This window comes from Pseudorasbora parva, chromosome 5 (assembly GCF_024679245.1).
Source record: "Pseudorasbora parva isolate DD20220531a chromosome 5, ASM2467924v1, whole genome shotgun sequence".
Classification (NCBI taxonomy): domain Eukaryota; kingdom Metazoa; phylum Chordata; class Actinopteri; order Cypriniformes; family Gobionidae; genus Pseudorasbora; species Pseudorasbora parva.
Window position 1 is genome coordinate 32,823,130 of NC_090176.1, and position 16,168 is coordinate 32,839,297.

The window sequence follows — 16,168 nt, forward strand, 5'->3', positions numbered from 1 at the left end:
TCCTGTGATCAAAGCTGAATTTATCATCATTACTCCAGTCTTCAGTGCCGCATGATCCTTCACTAATCCTTCTCATATGAGAATTTTATAATCAAGAAACAATTTTGATTATTATCTGTGTTGAAAACAGTTGCTTAAAATGTTGTGGAAACCATGATACATTTTATTTTTCAGGATTCTTTGATGAGAAAGTTAAATGGACAGCATTTATTAAATAAATTATCTTTTGTAATATTAAAAATATCACTTGTGATCAATTTAATGTAGCCTATGTCTGATCAACAAAATATTAATTTCTCTCTCTTTTAATTTTACCACAAATGTTTGAATGGTATGGTGGCTTCTGCAAAATGAAGCAGCACCATGAGCAACAAAACTGTTTTCAACACTGATAATAATCATAAATGTTTGTTGAGCATCAAATCCTAATATGAGAATGATTAGTGACACTGAAGACTGGAGAAATGATGATAAAACCAGCTTTGATCGCAGAAATAAATGACACTTTACTATATATTCATGTAGCGAACAGATGATGTACATCAGAATAATATTTCACTATTGTTACTCTGAGGAATTTGCAGGTCTGTGCTCAATTCTAGTCAGAATATGAGTCTGATACTGCTCCATTGGGCTGTAATTATGGGGTGTGTTTCAACCGAACCAGGAAAGATCTCAATTGGATAGACCTACAATCAGAGCAATGGAACGACGCAACTTTGGTTTTCCTGCGGGTTGTTTTCCATGTCCGCGGGTTGAAGTGAAGCGACCTCAATTATGCGATATATAGACCCAAGAATGTGAATTTTAGCAGAATAACACACATTTTACCCAATCCGGGTAAAGCAAGGAACATTTGTTTCTCATATTAACACCCCTTGTATCTCATCTCATGATATGTCCTCTTACTAATTCCCAGTACTAATTTTTTCTTTTGTTTAGTGTGCGAGTTTGATCGCTTACGGGAGCGGCTGCAGCAGCACATTAAAACTCTGCCGAGACAGAAGAACTACAACTGGAAAGGAGTTTTGGGCTGTGCTGTCATGGGAACAGACATGTTCTGGTACAGAGGTCAGGTGCAGGAAGTGATTGGAGGACACGTAAAGGTCAGTATGCTAGTGAATAAAAAAAAATCCCAAATATTCTGATCATGTATAATTGGCTTAATACCTTGGGTTGTATTGTTTTGTTACCAGTTTGTGATGCAATTGTTACAGGTCCGATATGTGGATCAGGGACTTGTGGAGAGCATCCCGGTTTGTCACGTGTACCCGGTGGTTCTCTGTGAGGATGTGCCACAGCTCTGTGTGCCTTGTCAGATAAATGGAGTCATACCGGTATGTGTGTGGTAATTTGTATTTGATCACTTGGAATGTAAACTGGGCAATGTGAACATCCTCACGGTACATCATTTAACCTCAGGATTTCCAAACTTTTTTTACCGAACCTTTTTGTTCTTAAATATTTACTTCAAGTACTATCTGATATTTTTAATTAGTATTTCAATAATTTAACACGTGTACAGTTATTGGCAGTTAATGGTCACATGGCAGGCAGGTAAACAAATGCGTATATTTTTGTTTTAAATAAAATATTTCAAATGAAATACAAAATGTTATTTTGGATGAAGAAAATGAAGGAGATTTTAGAAACATTAAAGTGGTTTGGCAATCTGACATTAATTTTAATGAAAATTCTCAATGCAAAATAAACAATCTTTAATCAGGATGTCATTTATGTATTACACACACTTTTTTTTGGAAACATGATTCAGACATTAATTTATGTGAAAATCAAAGTAATTCTTTGAATGTGGTTTTTTTTTTTTTTTTTTTTTTTTTAATTAGTCTGTTTTTCAGCAAGTCATCAGGCTTTAACTGTTACAGATTGGAAAGGGATGGCAGTGGGATGCTGTGGCGCTTATGAAGGAGTTGCTTCTTGGGCGTTCAGTCAACATCTACATCATGGTAAAGTACATTTACATGTACTTATTTACATCTACACCACTTCATGTATCAGAAGAACTGTATTAATCAGTAAAAGGTCAAATAATCATGTGTTGACAAGCAGTCGGCTCTCTCCCAGTAAACCTGTTGTTTTGCAGGAACACCCAGAGGATCCATGTGGCTGTGTTACAGTAGAGATAATGGTGGATGGCATGGCACTTAGTAAGATAATGGTGCACCACCAATATGCCACTTTTGACCCTGCCATCAGCAACCAGGAGGTCTGAGCAGTGGAGATTAGCGGGAGGGGGTTTGTTTTTCTTGTGTGAGGTGTAGATATTAACAGTGTGTTTATGTGCAGGATTATGTGGTTAAGCCTCCTGTTCTTGATTTGGATGACTGGGACTTAAACACAGAGGTAGAAGTTTCATTTCTGTTGATGTATAATTCTTCAATTTCATAGCAATCACTCAGTTTGCTTAATAACATTTAAGAGTCGGTTTGTGTTTTCAGGGATTGGAGGAGTCCCAGCCTGTTTTAGGGGTCTATAAAGAACTCCAGATTCCTAAAGAAAGAAAACATTTCCCTGCCAAGGTCAAGCATATCCGCACCCCTAATGAGGTATGTGAGCTGATCAATGGACTATTCTCAAACCCTCTGTAACATGTTTATATCAGGCCTTGTTCATCAGTCATTCATTTATGTAAAAAAACAAAAAAACCAATTACATTATATGAAAATTTTGCAGGCAAAAATTGTCCTGCACAGCTCACACAGAGGGCACTTTCAGACAAGGCAGCTTTCTGTTGGTCAATGTGGCGAATTTGTGACCAACTTGAACCTGTTGTGAAATTAGCATAGGGAAAATATTTGGCCCTCGCATGAAATTCCAGATAACGTATATTCCTATTGAAATAGCTGAATTTTGCAAAGCTGTTAATATGAATGCACCTTTATAGTCACTTTATTTAATATGATGTGTGCTTGCAGGTGTTCCTGTGTGTGCTGGATAAGACTCAGAGAAAACTGGAGCAGGGAGAGAGTTTGGAGGATGCTCTTGAGCATGTGAATGAGACTGTGGAAAACCTGAGCATGCTGACAGACTTCCCCATTGGTGCTTATGTTTGTCAATTGGTTATGGTTTATTTCAATGTGATCAAAGACTTTAGTGGTACTGTGTGTAAATACATTCCTTTTTTATAAGTTTATTTCAAGAACTAAAATCTAAGACCATGATTTTTTTTTTTTTATTCCTCGCCTGTGGCCCAATACGGGTTAGGATCCAGCATTCATTCGACCCTACAGAAAACAAGCGATTTGTAGAATGGATTGATGAATGGATGTTTTTCATTTTGTGTGTGTATGCAGAGGGTCCCTGTCTGGCAGAATACAGCGATGGTAAATATTATCGTGCAAAGCTACTGGGCTTTTCTGAACTCGCTCCCTCTGTCAAGCTCCTTGTGAGACATGTGGATTTTGGCTCGGATGACATTTTACCAGTACACAAGTAAGACTGGATTATACAACTATTGGCATTGCAAGACTTTGTGCAGGTCATTTTTATAATTGCATTAAGGCCTCATTCTTGTAGAGGCCCCCAAATATTACTGTACTTTTGCTATAATGCTAAAATCTCATCTTCAAACTTACAAAAGTCAGAAGTTTAGAAGTTTAAATAACTGACTGTTCCTCAGGATTTACTCTTTTTATTACCAATGAAATTACATGACCTTTCTCATCTACTTTTGTCTTGTTTTAAACCATCATGTCAGCTTGAATCCTCCTGGTGGGTCCTGTACGCAATATTTTTTTCCCCAGGATGGTAGGGGAAGGTACTGCCTTTTTCGTCTATGATTGGCTAGAAGAGCTCTCCTCTGATTGGTTATACATCTCACGTTCATGGCAGGCTGTCAGCTAGTCTGTTTTGATCGTCTTTACAACAGAACTGAACGAACTAAATCCAACATAGCCTACACACACAAGTTTGTTTTTGTGACATTCCTAGGGCGTATTGATTTTAATACTGTAAAAACTATATTTTCTATCCCCCTGCTCCTAAACCTACCCTTCACAGGAAATATTTTGCATTTTTACTTTCTTAAAAAAAAATCCTGTATGATTTATAAGCATTTTGAAAATTGGGGACATGGCCAAAGTCCTCATATTTCACCCTCTCCTTGTAATACCTGCATACCCATGTCCTCATAAGCCTAAGTCACAAAAACATGCCCACACACAAACACACACAATTACTAGTATGCTTAACATGCACTAAAATGGTCTATTACTAGCAAGTTTATGCAATGTTAGGTTCACAATAAATAAAATGTCATATTTGAATCATACTGTTGTGTCTCTTCTATGAAATTGGCTGTGGAATTGTGAACTTGAAATATAAATCAGAAGACACGGACATATAGCGCTTTTCTGTGTATGTTGGATTGACTTTGTTTACTTCTGTTGTAAAGACGATCAAAACAGACTAGCTGACAGCCTGCCATGAACGTGAGATATATAACCAATCGGAGGAGAGCCCTTTTAGCCAATCATAGACAAAAAAGGCGGTACCTTCTCCTACCGTCCTGGGGGGAAAAATATTGCGTCCTGTAACCTTGGTTGAGAACCACTGCATTAAAATAACTCATTTATTACAAACCTATTTAAACTCAAATAACATCAAAAAAACATACGTGTTGTTTCTAGATTGCGGCAGCTCCCCGCATCCCTCCATCATTTCCCCTGTGCAGCTGTCTGTGTCAAGTTAGCAGGCTTCAAACCGGCAAAAGTGAGCTTGGAGATGGAGCGTATACCTTATCAGCCCGAGTGGACTATGAAAGCCATGCTGGAGATGATCGACCTGTTGAATGGAGAGCTCACTGCAGTGATCACTGTATGCCTCATTCATAGATTCAGAAATGTATCTCCTTTTACACCTGTTATAACATGCAATTTTGGTGCTTGAATCATGATCATGAATGTGAGTTGATCACATTTAATGGTGTAAATGAAAAGCTAAAATTGTTCCCATACTAATCAGACAAAAAAAGGCCTAAATGTTAAGATGTGTTTTAGTCAATCAAATCACGAGTGGATGAGGGAGACATACCCATTTACGCATGGTGTTTTAATTCTTAAGTATTTAATTCTAAATTTAGTTCTATTTTGTCGACTTTTAACCACTTATGTCCTGATTTTCTGACTTTCAATGTAGGATAGGATAAAATAAGCTATTTACACCCATCTGGTTAAAGTTCTTCCCATGGTGTTTATGCATAATGTCAGTAGACGGTCTTTTGTTGTTTGAAAGCATTCAAGAACATGAGCGATACACTATGATAGCAATCTGGTCCAATGCATTTTCGACTACCTAGTGGTTGAAAGTGGATAAGCTCAACTTTTTAGACCTGTATTTAGTGTCATCCAATTGTGATCCGACCAAAAAGCATCTTAATACCAGGTGTAAACACATAAAACTGTTTTCTGTTTTCAAGTAATTGTGTGAAACTGTGCATGAATCAATCCAAATATGCAATTTCAGGCAACTGAACCACAGCTGACTGTTTTTCTGTATAATGCGGTTGGATCACTTGTCCACACACGTCTGGTGGAGAAAGGCCTTGCTGATTATGAATAACTAAAAAAGGTAAGTGTGAAAGTAAATAAATCAAAGGGGGAAAAAATGTGTCTAAACGTGTGTATATGTTGTTTTATTTTCAGTTTCTTTAGGTCATGGCTGTGATGCTGTTGATCGTCAGCCTTCATAGAAGCTTTTGAAACTCCAAAACGTTTTATGTTGTACTCATTTTATTTTAAAACATTTGGGATTTTATGCTACTTTATTTCTGAAGTTGTTAAACATATTTGTCCAGTTTTATGTTTATACAGTTATGCATGATTTCATGTTAAATATTTGTATTCAAGTTAAAGGCTGCTTCAAAGTAGCATAAAGATTTGGTTGATGTTTAAGATCTCTGTTAGCAGAGCTGAAGTAAAACTCATGTTGACTCTTAAGTCTTATTGTGACTTATTGGCTTCCAAGTGTTTCTACTAAATCATAACTGACAATTCTTGCACATAATTTATGGTCAACAACTAAATTGACCAGCTGTACTGTACAGGTACATTCTTTTTCTTCAAAATGAACAAATACGGTAACACAAAATGTGTTACTGCCAATACTAATAGTGACCTGTACTGATAGCCACATTGACAATGCAATTTATTATTGTTTATTATTTGAATGGCATCAATCCTATTTTATTTCTCTAAAAACAATCATTTGGAACTAAACAATTGAAATATAACAATTACACAACTCTGTTTGAACTCAACATACAGTTTTATTTTATTTTTTACATAAATACTTGACACATTTACAAAATACATTGTTTCACTTAAATTAATTCAAGGCCATTTGTTTTCCTTTTTATAAAACAGTATTTTGGATCATTCATGCCTTAGTGTCCATAATGACATGACCCTGTGCATCTTTTAACCGCACGCGTCCTGTTGGGTATTGTGTCTCCTGCCGTCCATCTGAGTAAACTGTTTTAACTGTACCATCTGGATATTCACGTCTTTTAAAATCTGTAGTGTGGATCTCCCGCTGGCCTGTGTTAAACTGGATCACCTTACTACCATCCCTGGAAGAAAACAATAAAAATGCTCTTAATTAAATATTGTTAGGTGTCTCTTTATTATAACACTGAGGTGGAGAACCACAGATTGTACTCACGGATTCAGCTGTATTATTGTTCCATCAGTCAGCACACTTTCCTCTCTTCCATCAGGATAAAGTGTCTTGACCGTCTGATCAGGGAAAGTGATTTCCTTACGACCATCTGGGAAGTGTTTCTCTATAATGGGCATGTGGGGAGATTTAAGACTTGAAATGTAGTCTGGACATAATACTGGACCTGTAGATATTAATTTTGAGAAAAATTCAGGCCCACCTGTTTGATTGTTAGGAAACTGAAGCACTTCCATCCCATCAGGGTAGGTGATGTGTGTGGTCTGAGCTTCTGCGTAGTAATAAATCTGAAAGAAGGGAATTACTAATTATTAAAAGTTAAATTCACTTCGTTTTAATTGTAAATCGATTAAATTACACCAAAAACATTAGCACAACTGTTACACATTTAAATGCCTGGAAAATAACATGTTTTCACATAAATTAATCCATTACACAGTGAAAACGAGATGTAAAGAACACGAGTCCATGCCTCACCACTCTTTTATCAGGCATTGCATGTTTTACATCTCCATTGAAAAACATGACTTTCACAGTCTGTCCGTTGGCAGAGAGCTCTTTCCTTGTGCCATTTGGAAAAACAACAAGTCTGCCTCCATCAGGAAGAACCTTCTCAATCTGAAACATACATGAATATTTGAGTTAGACCCTGAATTCCATTTAAAATTGGCCATTTTGATTGACCATTTCTACATTTCCTTGATAGAACTGTGTAATTCTGTTTTGTTTGAAATGGCATTCCCCTCAACAAGACAGATTACCTTGTTGTCTGACTGGGTGATCTCTTCCTGTTCCTCCTCTGACTGTCCAATGACAGCTGTATGAGTTCCCACTGGACTGTGCTCTCTTTTGAGGATGATACCCTCTTTCATTTGTTCAGGGAAAAAAGCTGTGGCAAAATGTGATTGATTATTTGTGAGTCATGATACATGGTAATCACACTATGGTTGGGAATAGAAAATTGATTACAATTCTGAAATCAGATATATCTGACTATCAGGAATCTGATACTTGTTAAAAAATAAAAATGTTGATTCTCTTATTGATTCCTTTGTGTGCATTTTTGTATGTTTTTAAACCATTCAAGTGCAAGAAGACTCGCAGTTTTCTGTGCGTCACACACATCCAGATAATGGGCACGGAAAGCCTCTCATATGCTCTTTATCTTTTTGCACTTGAACGGACAAACACAAAAATGTCAAAATATTCTTAGTAACACAATCGGGTCATGTCTTGAGTGAATGTAAACAGTTGACAAAGAAAATGCTAAATATATTGGATCAGTGCAGCTCCTAAAGTGATATTCCTATTATTCCTGCTGCATCTCTATATTAACACTAATTAAAAAAACAAAAGAGAAAATACAGTTGCTTTTCTTAGATAAATCACTTTTTAAACTATATTTTTAATGTGCATGTTATTTATAAAGTGCAGTGTTATTTTGCATTTAATTAGTTTCTCTAAAAATAAAAACACTGTTTATTTCAATCGTATCTTAACTTTATCGTGGCTGTTTACTGCTGTCTTTAATAATGCTTTAGATGTATATTAGTTAGGCTAGATGTTTTTGCTAAGGTATTATTTAAGTAAGCAACATTTTATCTATATAACACTTGTAACACTACAATACACAAAGTGCTTTACACAATAAAAACACAATCATTGAAATACATTAATGAAGAGCTATACACAATTCACAAAGAAACAAAATATATAGTATCAAAATGCAAAAAAACTAAAGATATCACTAACATCTACACAGGTACTTTTTCAGATGACATTCAGATGTTCTAATATCAATTGGCAAACAATTCCATAATTTCACAGCCCTCACGGGAAATGCTTGATTCTTGGAATATCCAGCAGCTTGTTAAAAGAGGACCTCAGACATCTCCCTAAATAAGTCTCAGAAGCTCAGTTAAATATATAGGTGCCAAAGCTTTATGTTAACAATAAAATCTTTAAAAAATCAGTCCTTGAATAAACAGTTAACCAATGTAAAAAATTAAATAAAAAAGATAAAAGAGGTGTAATATGATGAAATAACTTTGATTGTGTAAGTAATCTGGGGTTACTAGATTATGGCAAAACCATAGGCACAAATTTGGTGTAAAGGTTCTTTAGCCTGTTGATTTTTGTTCATAGTATTCAGCTACAATTAAATGTTTTGCAATAAGATTTTTGCAGTAAGTTTTTTTACCTTAATGGAATCAAAATCAGAATCATTAAAATTCAAACGATACCCAACCCTAAATCACTATAAATATGCACTAGTGATGTTGATAAATAATACCTACCCGAGTCTGTGAGAGGAATCTGTATCTCTGGACTTCCCTTTCTGCTGCTGTTGCTTTGTGAACTCAGGGAGGGACTCTAGACACACAAAAACAGACGTACGGTACTAGTTAGAGTAGGAAAACTTACAGTGTTATGTAAGTAAGAGAAAAGCACTGAATCTACTCATCTATGAAGGGAAGGGTGCAAAAACATTTCAGACCTGCCACTTTACACTTACCCTAGAATCTGTACATTTGGATCCAGTACTCGTTCTATTGCTGGACGCAGACAACCTTCCTTTTTCTTTCTCCTTCTCAGCACTCTTCCACACACTCAGACGTAGTTTCTCCAGTGTCCGCACTTGGTCTCTGAGGGACGTGTTCTCTGCACTCAGAGCATCTACCTGCTGCCGGAGACGGCTCTGCGTGTTGCTCCAACGAGCCTCTCGTTTGCGCAGATCCTCTTGCAGCATGTTTAATTGCTGCTTTAGAGCCTGATACAGACATAAACCATCAAATTTAAAACACATAAAACAATTAAACGAGCTGTATAGGGTGCAAATTATACTTTTTTTAATAGACAATATAAATCCAGACCTGAATCTCATCTCGTTCTTGTTTGTCAGGTCTTGCTCTCACAGTTGCTGCATGCTTTTCAAAAAGCTTCTTTTCACGCTGCAGTTTCTTATTTTCCTCCCTTTTAAACTCCTCCCACTTAGCATTTTCTTCCATCCTCTTCTTTTCAAATTCAAGCCGGTCTTTCCTGTATTGGAAAGTTACGGTTTCAGTTTTTGTGTTTTGGGGTGCATGACCTGTACATTCATATTGCCAAAGGCATTTGAAATTTAGCTGTGTGAAATATATATCAAAATATACAGAGTATTTAAAGAAGAGAGGTAAAGGGCCATACTTGAGATTATCTCTTGTTTCCTGGTTCTCCTGCTTTAGTTTGGCCAGTGCCGCATTCTCAGATTTGAATCTTTCAATCTCTGTTTCTAGCTCTACCAAACGCTCACGAAGAAGTCTCGATTGAGCTAAAAAAAGATGTTTTCTAAATAAATAAACACTTTAATTCAGAACGAATGCATTAGATTGATCAAACTTGTCTAAATGTATTCAAACTTTTCAACATATATGATAATAAGAAATGTTTCTTGAGCACCAAAGCAATGTTAGAATCATTTCTGGAGGATCACGCGACACTTAAGAAATCCCTAGCAAACATTTTTCGTTTTATCTTTAGTTTTACACTGCATTATGATCATTACTTCATTAGGATGCAGGTTTGAAGATCTTGAATGTAATAAATGTGTTATTTGTGATAAGTATTTCAAATATAAAAACATTTTCAGTAAGCAAATATAAGCACATTCAGTAGCTGTATGCAGACTGTCAAAACTGCTCCTGTTACCTGCTCCTTCTTCACTGGGCATGTTCTGTGGTTCCTGCACAGCTACTGGAGGAGAAGGTTTAGCCTTTAGCACTGGAAAAAACTTTGATACCAACTGGCATGTTGGTGGGGCTTCTTTTTGATTTCCAACTGCATGTGGACTACCATCTACTGCTTTTACCCCCTTAGAGAATGCAACCTTCCTTTTCAGTGTCCTTTCTGATAAAGACTCCTCTGCAGGACAGCAGGACTCCTCCTCAGGTTCATTCCAGGTATCATCGTCATCAAACTCTAACTGGGCCCTTGATTCTACAAGAGTAGAGTCTCTATTGTTACTTGAATTCCTTTCATCCTCCTCTGGACTGCTGGCTCCGTCTCTGTCTTGATAGGAGCTTTTATCATAAGGCAGAGTGGTGGGCACTTGAAAGCAGTGACTTATGGGTGGATTGGACATGTTGGGAAGGGGTTGCAGCTCTGAGTTACAGCACAATGAGTTGTCATCCAACTTTTCATCCGTTTTCTTTTCAGACAACCCTCTCATTACTTCGTTCGGCCCCTTGCCAACGACGTCTCTCTGTATCGCAGTGTTTGTAGGAGGCGCTGGTACACTATAACCCAATGTGGTACCAGGGGCTACTGTGGGCCCTTGTGTAGATTGATGGGTGGATTTTATGGGTGTAGAGGAGAGACGTCTATGGTCTCTCTGAAGGAGGTTGTTGATGAAGGATGAGTTGCTGGAAAAGGATATTTCATCTGCTACTCTTTCTAGCAACTCAAACTCTCCGAGTTCAGCACATTCACGCTGGTTATCTTGTTCCCAGTGCTCCCCCCGCTCTGTAAACCACACCTCAAATGAGTTTTCTCCAATACAAGCTTTATCCTCCACACGATTACATGCTCGTTCTCTGTTGTCATTCGTTTTAGTGACACTGTAGATCTTCTGCTTGGATAAGGGATCAGGTTTTCGCTGGAACTGAGCCGAGATGGAGCCCATATTCTGACCCTGGTGTGCAACAAGAACATGAGGTTGAACTGTCATCTTGGTTACTGCTGCTGTGGTTTTATTCTGAGGAAAGTTCTCTTTGTTAAGCACAGCAGTCTTGCGTTGGATCACATGGTGTGTCGATTTTGAGCCTTCGGTTTTGCTTATTATAGACTTTCTCTTGGACTTCATGCCTGGGCCTTGGGAAAGTTTTGGATTTGGGCATGAGGAAGGCTTGCTTTTAGGTGGACTGTTTCTGTGTGATGGCGCAGCGGATTTCCCCAAAGTAAACCTGATCAGACCCTCTCCTCGTTTAAGAAAGGGTCTCTTTACCTTCACGCTTTCAGCTGGAGCATTCTGCATAAGTGAATATGAATAAATATGAGATACATGATAAGATAAGATATAAAGATAAATGAGTTAAATCCGCATTACAATTATTTGTACTGCACAGATGATACACTGATATATATATATATATACCTCATTATATATTTATTAGGGGTGACCCCGAATAGTCGACGATTTGATGCAACGATATGCGGAGCCGAATTTGACCACCGATCTCACAATCGCATCTTCGCGGGTGTTATAAAATGAGGATCATACCATTTTGGCAATATGGGGGTGCTCAATATTTTAAAGACATGGCGCGGTGCTGAGCTTCGCGTCCGGTGTGCGACCCCTTTATGTGGCAACGGTCGCATCTATAAAATTCGAACACATAGAATTGAACAAATCGTCAATGTACATACTGATTTCACCCTGTGCTACAAGAAATACCCATCTAATTCTAAATTATCTTCTCATCTAAAACCCATCCAAATTCTAATACTAGGAATTTCTATTTTAGTTTTTTTTTAATCTATTTTAAAGTCAGTCCAAAATGAAATAGAAAAAGGGCAATACAAAAATAAATGTTTAATATATTCAAGTGATGTGTTAAAAAAGTGCATTTATCACAAACAGTATGAATGTTTTTTTAATGATTGATCCTAAAAAAGTCGCGGTGGTGATGACGTCACGTAACCCGCGCCATACAGAAGGGTTAAAGCCTGTGATTTTACTAAATTTACTTTCTTATCTCCCGGATATGATGTGAAGACTTGTAAATGTTTTTTCGTTATAGATATACCTGTATGAAATCATAAACATATTGTTTTAATTGTTTTATAGTAATAAAAATAATTTTATTCAGTTAGAGAACAGACTCTACAATTAAAAACTGAACTGAGCACAGACCAGCGGCAGGAGTCAGATTTAATAACAAATGAATAATAATCAGATTTCGGCCACACAAGAATTCATAACGGTGCCCATTATGAATGCAGCCTCTATTCTTCGTGAAAGATATAGATAGAAATGCGCACAGGAAACAAAAAACTTGCAAAAATGATATATGATCCGCCTAATCCTGGCCAAATCACAAAGATGCTGATTCACAAGGGACTAGTATTAGCACAGTACCTCAGTGTTCGGTGAAATATGGTAGGTAATTTGTGGGGGAATTTTTACTTTACAAATTAGACATGGCTGATTCGCACGGGATTAAGATCACAGACATTTTCATCAATTATTACAAATCACCAGAGGTCCCCAGATAATATTAATCCCATGCGAATATGGCTTAAGTAACCCAATTTCTGTAACTGACCTTGCCCATCATCAGTCTCTGGTCTTCCATCTTTAGCTGCTCTTCCAGTATTTCCTCAAATGTTCTCAAACCTGATTTGATTGGTCTAAAAACAAATACACACTTAATATTTTAACCAGACTGAATAAATACATTCGTCCATTGTCAAAGCAATGCATTCCATCTTACAGTTTTGAAGTTTACCTGTCCTGTGGCTCTGAGTTACACTCTTTCCTATACAGAGTTTGATCTTCTATTATTGATTGAAGTGATTCTTCATAAACAGGATCATTGTCATCTTGTCCAGTGTTCAACTCCACCTCACTTTGTTCCTGGTACAACATACTGGTCTCTAATGCAGCATATGAAGAAAGTTGGTCAAAGCTCAACCCGTCTTGATGTTTAGATCACACAGTGTTATGTATTTAAAGTGAGATGCAATGCCTTCGGCTCAAATTTGTTGTTCAAATAAGGTTACATGCTCTTGAAATATAGGTGATTGACAAATTATGTACCTGCAGCATTCCGTGGATTTCCCAGAAGTCTTTGTGGTTCATTCTGTAATCTAAGCTGTCCCTGCTGATGGGCTTTTAGTTGCTCCTGCATGCGATGTTGCATTTGCTTCAGCTGGATAAATAAACAAGCCATTAAATAATTTACACAACTAAACTTAAAACATTATTGATTTAAATATTGTGACTAAGCAACACATTCTAAATAAGAAATCTAAATTATTGGTCTTATTTTGTGTAAACGATTTCCCATACAATTGTCCATCAAGCTATTCTAACAGAACATCCCTATATCTTGACATACGAGATGAAATCTAATTAAAATACCCAAGAAGAAAAGAAGCAGACAAATTTAATAAAGCAAGAGCTCTGCAAAATTCACATTGATTATGGATCTTAACTCACCTGTTCAAGCTTAGCTATTAATGGGAGATCCCGTGTGTTTCTTAAAACATCTTGGATATTTTGCATCTCACTGTTTAAAGATGCATCAAACAACTCAGTTTCCCCGAGTGTCTTGCCACTTCCTCCTGGACTGCACACATCCATGCTGGCACAGCTGCTACTTCGGGAGATAGGTAGCGGGACAAACTGACAGCTAAAGGAGTCATCTGGATCCTGAACCACCAGACTGCCGCTGCTCCGGACTGACCCAGATCCGGCTTCTACCGGAGACCCGTTTAATATCACCCCAGCACGGGAGCTGTCCGGCATCCACTGGGATAGGAAGTGAAACTGCCCTTGCTGGAGTCCCGCTGGAGATGACATCATGATGATGTTGGCCTGACTCAAACCCTAAAAAGATAGGTTCACAGATTCACGTTTAAACTGTTGGTCATTTTAACTCCTGTTATTCAGACAGAGAGGGATAATAATATAAGAGAGTATAGTACTTTTATTTCTACATGTAGTGGGGTAAGCTGTGGCATATTTTGCTTAAGTTGTGCTTTAGAGTTAGGGCTAGAGAAAGACAAATTAATACAATTAACTAATGCATAGTCTTATTTCACAGAGTTAATTTGCTGCACACTTTTCATAAACCAGCCTGAATTTTAAAATAACAAAAATAATTATTGAACAAAATAATCAAATAATAATTGAACATTTACGAAGAGTATTCATAACATTATCTCCTGCATTTGAAAGCAAAGCATATCACTATTAGTTGAGTAAATGGCTCAATTTAACCAACATTTATGGTTTTAGGGGGGAAATTCTTAAGTAACTCATTGCTAGTCTTTTGCTTGAAAAATGTTTTACATTGTATGAAATTCGATTTTCCTATTTTAGATGCATTTTACCTGCCATGTAGAAAATGTACTTTGTTCAACCATGAAAAGCTTACTTTCCTATGAACATCTCTATATGTTATACGTGACCACTAGAAAGGGCCTATGACAAAATGTGCACACATATTACCTTTTTAATGTAGTTATTATTGCATTTAGAGTAGAATCAAATTACATTTAGAATACAGCAGATATGGTATTATTATATCAGGCATGCTTAAAATACATGTATTGAAAATGCGCATGTATAAATATGTACATTAAAGCTGCTCTCCGTGTTTATGCATTATGTGAATATGAATAACTGGCTATACTGTCTTATGCCAGAAGCATTGAGTTGATTCGAGATCATTTAACTACTGGGCATGACCAATTGTTAGAGATAACGGCGATTACTGCATTGAAATCCCTAACATTTGACTTGTATCCAATTCTGTAAGCTCTTAATTTCACTCAAAGGTAAACAACTCAACACACTCAATCAAACAATGCATGTCTGCCTCTGCCAGTGCCCCTGAAGGAGCTACAGTTGACATAAATAGAAACAACTGAAATAAACTGGCAGTGTCGACCAAAAATCCTATCAAGATAGGCAGCACATTAAGTTTGAACTCAATCTGTTCGATAATTATAAAACAGTATTTTGACACAGCAAGAGCACGATTGTAAGTATTTTCTCATATAATTCCAATTTTAAAAATCGCTAAAGAGCTGTGAATTAATATGTCATACCTTGGTTTGAGTTGCCAGAGCGGGTATTTAAAGATTTCAACAGTTGACGTCTGAACTTTGGTACGTTTCGAACGATACCGCCATAACAAAGCATAGCCCGCGAGACAGACGAATGCAAACGAAAGCACCGTTGCATGATGGGAGCTGCAGTCAGATGTTTTTCATGAGCTCCTCCCCTCTATCGTGTTTGCTTAAAGGAACGTTACAATGAAAGCTTAAAAACGGTATTTGCGGCTTTTTATCTCACAATTCGGACTTTTGTTCTCACAGGTGTGAGTTAATGTCTCACTTTTTTCTCCGAATTGCAAATTTGGTCTCAGAATCGCGAGGTGTGAGATATAAATTCGACATTACCAGAAAAAGTCATTGTGACATAAAAAGTCGCAAATTGCTTTTTTTTTATTATTCCATGGCAGAAACAATGAGATACTTTAACAATTATTATTCACGAGCTTTCAAAAATAACCAAGCGACGTCAATATTAGCTAATTATTTTTCATTTAGTAAACGATTACCAGAGGAAGATGAATATACATGAGCTAGCCTAGGCCTAACATTACGTTACCTCCAATATCCGATACCAAATTTGCTGTCTGTCACCCAGCGAAACAAGACCCTATGGTGAGCATCACACACACATTTATCTCAGAAAATGTAA

At 37.0% G+C, this 16,168-nt stretch overlaps 2 protein-coding genes across 3 annotated transcripts in view; one reads left to right on the forward strand and one right to left on the reverse strand.

The window, feature by feature from the left end:
* rnf17 (ring finger protein 17) overlaps positions 1–6,160 on the forward strand; it is a 59,210-nt gene extending 53,050 nt beyond the window's left edge. For both annotated transcript variants that reach the window (XM_067443908.1, XM_067443909.1), the window contains exons 27-37: positions 943–1,106; positions 1,218–1,337; positions 1,887–1,967; positions 2,105–2,227; positions 2,308–2,364; positions 2,460–2,567; positions 2,937–3,060; positions 3,315–3,453; positions 4,650–4,836; positions 5,485–5,589; positions 5,664–6,160. In XM_067443908.1, the coding sequence (XP_067300009.1) occupies positions 943–1,106; positions 1,218–1,337; positions 1,887–1,967; positions 2,105–2,227; positions 2,308–2,364; positions 2,460–2,567; positions 2,937–3,060; positions 3,315–3,453; positions 4,650–4,836; positions 5,485–5,580 (1,199 nt within the window). In that variant the 3' untranslated portion in view covers positions 5,581–5,589; positions 5,664–6,160. The remainder of the gene's footprint in view (positions 1–942; positions 1,107–1,217; positions 1,338–1,886; positions 1,968–2,104; positions 2,228–2,307; positions 2,365–2,459; positions 2,568–2,936; positions 3,061–3,314; positions 3,454–4,649; positions 4,837–5,484; positions 5,590–5,663) is intronic.
* A 176-nt stretch (positions 6,161–6,336) lies between these two features.
* Positions 6,337–15,624, reverse strand: cenpj (centromere protein J). The gene is made up of 15 exons (XM_067443910.1): positions 15,511–15,624; positions 13,895–14,284; positions 13,493–13,604; positions 13,182–13,329; positions 12,999–13,083; positions 10,384–11,701; positions 9,883–10,006; positions 9,570–9,735; positions 9,212–9,466; positions 8,994–9,069; positions 7,458–7,585; positions 7,174–7,314; positions 6,899–6,983; positions 6,682–6,802; positions 6,337–6,589 (listed from the first exon to the last, which is right to left on the reverse strand). The coding sequence occupies exons 2-15, from the start codon at positions 14,258–14,260 to the stop codon at positions 6,397–6,399; spliced, it is 3,318 nt and encodes a 1,105-aa protein (XP_067300011.1). The 5' UTR covers positions 14,261–14,284; positions 15,511–15,624; the 3' UTR covers positions 6,337–6,396.
* Between the last annotated feature and the right edge of the window lie 544 nt (positions 15,625–16,168).

Bases quoted from the DNA above. Each gene is read 5' to 3' on its own strand.
- cenpj (XM_067443910.1), bottom strand. From the start codon at position 14,260: ATGATGTCATCTCCAGCGGGACTCCAGCAAGGGCAGTTTCACTTCCTA. The intron at 7,586-8,993 runs GTAGGTATTATT...ATTTTGCCACAG, and splicing joins GATTCCTCTCACAGACTCGG to CTTTTTTCCCTGAACAAATG. The intron at 6,803-6,898 runs GTGGGCCTGAAT...TGCCCATTATAG, and splicing joins GTTTCCTAACAATCAAACAG to AGAAACACTTCCCAGATGGT.